At 31.1% G+C, this 5359-nt stretch overlaps 1 protein-coding gene across 5 annotated transcripts; it reads left to right on the top strand.

The window, feature by feature from the left end:
* The first annotated feature begins 2114 nt into the window (after positions 1-2114).
* On the top strand, positions 2115-4850 carry Rfwd3 (ring finger and WD repeat domain 3). Of its 5 annotated transcripts, none has more exons than XM_018455263.1 (4): positions 2115-2158; positions 2621-2717; positions 2917-3174; positions 3273-4846. In XM_018455263.1, the coding sequence occupies exons 2-4, from the start codon at positions 2708-2710 to the stop codon at positions 4754-4756; spliced, it is 1752 nt and encodes a 583-aa protein (XP_018310765.1). In that variant the 5' UTR covers positions 2115-2158; positions 2621-2707; the 3' UTR covers positions 4757-4846. The 5 variants fall into 5 exon arrangements, with proteins under 5 accessions (XP_018310765.1, XP_018310778.1, XP_018310781.1 ...); XM_018455276.1 differs by lacking the exon at positions 2115-2158 and adding an exon at positions 2186-2263 and having other exon boundaries at positions 2626-2717; XM_018455279.1 differs by lacking the exon at positions 2115-2158 and adding an exon at positions 2359-2370 and having other exon boundaries at positions 2626-2717.
* The last annotated feature ends 509 nt before the right edge of the window (positions 4851-5359 follow it).

Below are 5359 nucleotides of genomic sequence, written 5' to 3'. Positions count from 1 at the left end.
GTGATACGCAAAAGTGATTATAATGACAATTAATCAACTGACTTATTAATACATAAATATTCCCTCTAAAGAATTGATACGATTCATTTCAATATAATTTTATATTACTTTGTCTTATCTTGTTTGACAGTTTAAAGGCAGTTTCATAGCATGTCAGCCATGTTTAGTACCTTCCCTAGTACCTTTGTCATACTGACTTAAGCCGGTTGTGCCTCTCTGATAAAGGACTGTCTAGGACTCTAATGGCTCCTACACACTGGACGCGGAAAAGCTTACCGCGCGGCAAAATGCGACGCGGTAACCAATGAACATGTCAGGAGCTGTAAGCTAATTGGCTACCGCGTCACATTTTGCCGCGCGGTAAGCGTTTCCGCGTCCAGTGTGCAGGAGCCATAACCGTACCGAATTCTTAGCACTCCTCTCAGCGCATTGACTGTTTCTCTTTTGACTTGAGGTAGTTGATGCGTCTCATGCGTTCATGTAGTCTATGCTTTTCATGTGTAATTCGGAACGAATATTCGTGATACTGTAACCCTTAAGTGGATCGGAAATCTTTCTAAGAACTCTAAAGAAGAACGAATATTATGGCGAAGAAGAAGTCGAAACAAATAACTTGAAGCCTTGAAAGTTGTTTATTTTATATTATAATTAGTTTATTTTACCTTAATTAATTACGAGTTTTAAATTTGGAAGTCAATCTTTTCAAAAGTTTAATGTTATGTTACGTTATTATGTTAAATACTTTTATCTAACAATTAAAAATGTGTTATAAAATAATTAATAATATATTTAATAATAATATAGTAATATAATTTAATAGTAATATAATATTATAATACATATAATGGCCCGTATTCAGAACACGCTTACAAAGATGTTAGCGCGCTAACATACTATACTTTACGTTACGCATATTATAAAATTTCAGAGATAAAAGCGCGCTTTTATCGATAAAAGCGTGTTCTGAATACAGGCCACTGTATATATTATATTATATATGTATTGTATAGTAATATATAATAATATATAATTTGAAATATATTTTTAGTTCTCAATATTTTTATAATTTATAATTATAATTTATAATTAAGGATGTATGAGTGATCATATTTCAACATAATTATTAATAACAAAATTATTTAAAAACTACAGATTATTCTAAATCACATTTAAAAATAATAGGTACGACAAATTTGGAGACAGTTTACTATCTGAATCATAAGTTATTTTTTAATAAATAATAGTACCTACTTTTTAAATCTGTACTCTAATAAAAATGTACGGAAATATATTATATATAAAATAAATGACAACTTTTTAATATAAGTACCTTATATGTATTCAAGATTCAAGTTATAAATTCCGATGCATGAACTAGTTGTCCAATAAATAAACAAAATATTTATTTGTTCTGTATCTTTGTAACAAATTAGTGAATCGTAATAGTCCATTTTTAACATTACCACTGCAATCCACTCAACGCACAGCTCGTATAGGAAACCGGTTCGAATTCACAAGCGCTTCATGCGCGTTATGTGCGCATTGAAAAAAACAGAAGCGATTTCGAAGCGTTGCGCATCAGTACTGCAGTTCATGCGTTTCATGCGTAACTCGGAACGCACCCCAACAATAAATTTCCCTTAGGTGAGCACAATTCACCCACTTTCCCCTATATATTATATTTATTTATATGTTTATTATATTTATTTATGTATGTTATGTATATTTTATTTTATGTACGTGTGTTATGTGTACAATTATAATTATTAATACATACGCTACAAATACACCTAATTTTTATAAAGTAAAAAATACAATTCATATTCAAAGGAAAATTAACTTCAAGAATCATTGGCTTAAGAATTATATCGTCCATTAATTAAGAATTAAACATTAGGTCTGTTCGCGGTGCTTGAATTTTTTGCACTCATCATCTTGGTATTCTCTCCCTTCAACGCCCGAATTTATCTCACTTTAAGTACAAAAATTTTAGGGAATTTCAAGCAACGCAAATAAACCTTGCAAAACTAAACTTTTACCGACAGTAGAAAAGAAAAGAATGTAATAATGTCGCCCTCTAAATACAGAGGTGCTAATGTCTTAATTCTCAACATGGCGCAGATCATATGATACGTCATAAGAAGAAAGATTGTGTATAGTGTGTATCTAGTCATATGTATCTAGATTTAAATATTTAAATCAATCGTAATAAAGAATCAGCTGTTATTGAGCGACTTGTCTTCTAAACGCAGTCAATATTATTGTAAAAACAATTCATTTAGCTTTGTCGTGTTACTTCAAAATTTAATAGTTTACATTTTTTCGTCTCCCTTTTTTCTCTTCATTACATCTGATTACATCTAATATTAGGTACATAAGGCTATCACAGACGATATTCTTGATTATAATTCATTTGGTATTTTAACCATAATTATATCAGATAGAAATTCGCCTCCGACGGAATTTCCAAGGATCGACAGGTCCTATATTTATAATCTGCTCTGCCTATCTTTAATACTATTGTTTTCACAACAAATCAACCGGCTTTTCGGTCAGTTTATAATCTAATGATTAAAAAGAGAAGACGATTTATTAAATAATCTTATGTATTCCAATCTAGAATAGATATCGAATTAAAAAGGAGGAAATCACGTGCTTTATTTATGTCTAAAGAGTCCAGTCGATGATAGAGTAAGAATTAAAGGTTATGGAAGGCAGTAAGTATACAATAGATATAAAAAGGATATACATATTTATCTTTTTGGCATAATTTGTTATTCGACTTGTGGGGGGAATATAATGTACAATTAACAATTATGTACTTTTTATAATAAAGGATATTTAATGTTTAATATTATGTTTGTTTATAATATTAGACTTCAAGTCAGTAAACATTTGGCAATATTATTGTTACAGACGAAAATGTAGAAGAGCAAATGCAAATAGAGGAACAAGTGCAAGCAGAAGAACAAGTGCAAGCAGAAGAAACAGTGCAAGTAGAAGAGCAAATGCAAGTAGAAGATCCAGTACAAGCAGAAGAACAAGTACAAGTAGAGGAACAAATGCAAGTAGAAGGGCAAGACGTAGAAGATCAACATGAAAGTGAAAATGTTATTCCCAATAATGTACAAAATAATGAAGAAAATGATACTGGAACTAAAAGTTCACAACGAAGTATGTATTATACTGTAATAGAATTGTTGCAGTGTATAAAACTCTTTGGATATGTATATAAGTGTATCTGACTAAATAAAAAATTAATTCTCTTGCAGCAAATGCGACGAGTGTAAACTTGGATGTCTCGGATGTAGACTCTGATCAGTCATGTCCAATATGCATGGAGCAATGGACCAGCTCGGGAGAACATCGTTTGTGTTGTTTACGCTGTGGACATCTCTTTGGACATAGTTGCATTCTAAGGTGGTTACAGTATTCTTGCAACAGTACAAATCGCCGTTGTCCACAATGCAATAAGAAAGCCTCGATGAAACATATTAGGATGCTATATGCGAAAAAGCTGACAGCAATTGACTCTACCGAGTATGACAATCTGAAAAAGGATTTAATAAAGGTGTCAGCTGAAAAGAATAATTTACGGAAGGAATTATCGCAGGCTAACATTCGTCTAAAAGTATACGAGGAGCATGTAAATAGCATGAAAAAACGTATTATCGAATTGGAAAATCAAAAATCAAGAATCAATGTTGATACTTGCCCAAGTGCATCAAGTCTTGCTTCAAGGAAGTTTCATTTAGAACAATCTGTAGAAATCTGTAAAGATGGTGGCTGTCGCGTCTTGGATTATAATCCATGGTATAAATTACTGGCTGTTTCTCAAAAGTCAACAACCACATTATTCAATGGATATGGCATAAGGAAAATGGATTGTGAATGCTTTAATTTACGGCAATTTATTTTCTTACACACTCAAGCTATAAGAGATTTCACTTTTCATTCGACGCAACAAACAATTCTTCTTAGTGTTGGTTTTGATAAATGTGCTAAGCTAGTGGACATCCAAAATAACATGACGATGCACACATACCAAACAGAATATCCACTTTGGAGTTGTTGTTGGTCAGGTGACAATCCAAACGTTTTCCTGACTGGTGCGCAAAATGGAATTATTTCTCAATTTGATATTAGACAAACTTCCTCTGCTCTTAGCGTCTTAGAGGGTAACGGGGATAAATCACCAGTTGTATCAATGGCAGGAGTGCCGCCAAATCCTGGCAGTGGTATCAGTAGAGGTGGATTTATAGCATGTCGTTTAAATACATGTTATACATATGAAATTAAGGATACCAACTATCTATCTAAACAGATGTTTATAGAGGGACCTTTTGTTTCAGTACGCTATGATGAAAAAAATCACCATTGTCTTATATCATCTCGTCCTAATCCTAGGCAGCCACACGCAAGACATATAGTATGTACTATTGAAAGAAATACATCTAACGAAGAGATAGTTACATATAATGCCGTACATACATTCCAAGCCGGTAATTCTCAACAACTTTTATCTCGACCATGTTATTTATCTATAGAAGATGATACATTAGTCGCAGCATACATAGAGTCCAGCAGCAGTGTATCATTATGGAGTGTAGCGAGCGGTCAAAAGTTGCATAATCTTCCAGTGTCAGATCCTATTATGGATCTATGTTCATTTAATATTAATAATAATTTATTTTTAACAAGTCTTTCTGCAAAGAAACTTAGGTTATATAATTATGGACAATTAACACAAATATAAAATACAAATGTACAAAATAATACACAATCTGCCTTGCCATTTGTGCATGATTCTTTGTGCAAAATGCAAAGATATCCTTGATATAATATTTTTATACATATATGACAGACTGACTTAGACATACTTCTCTTTTTCTTTGTAATGGTTTCATATGTATAAATTTTGATTACATGTATAAATTTTGGTTGATGTAAGAAGAAATATATATATATATATCTAAAATTCACTTACAATAATTTATTATTCTTCTAATTGTTTTTATTTTTTGTACTTAGAATCCTATAGAATAGTCAAATTGAATATAGTTTTATGAAACTACATTTAGAAAAACAATTAATTCAGATATAATTAATTGTTCAGAATGATTTAAAAATTATTAAAGTTTGTCTCATAATTTTATCATACATTATTTGTTTAAGATTTTGTTTATGAATTTTTTGTACGTATTGCAATGTTGTATATGTGTGTACGTGTATATTAAAGTTATTTGTATATAAAAATTAAAATTAAATATCTATCGCGGAAATTGTTATCGCAAAATTTTCTCGAACTGGATTATAAATTTTTTTTCATATCTTTAATCACGTTCAAGTAAAAAACAAA

Source organism: Mycetomoellerius zeteki, unplaced genomic scaffold (genome assembly GCF_001594055.1).
Source record: "Mycetomoellerius zeteki isolate Tzet28-1 unplaced genomic scaffold, Tzet1.0 scaffold113, whole genome shotgun sequence".
Taxonomy (NCBI): domain Eukaryota; kingdom Metazoa; phylum Arthropoda; class Insecta; order Hymenoptera; family Formicidae; genus Mycetomoellerius; species Mycetomoellerius zeteki.
Note: the sequence above shows the minus strand (reverse complement) of the source record. Positions and strands in the feature narration are given on the sequence as shown.

Excerpts from the sequence above, each read along its gene's own strand:
- Rfwd3 (XM_018455263.1), top strand. Across the intron at positions 3,175-3,272 it reads AACTAAAAGTTCACAACGAA|CAAATGCGACGAGTGTAAAC; the intron begins GTATGTATTATA and ends ATTCTCTTGCAG.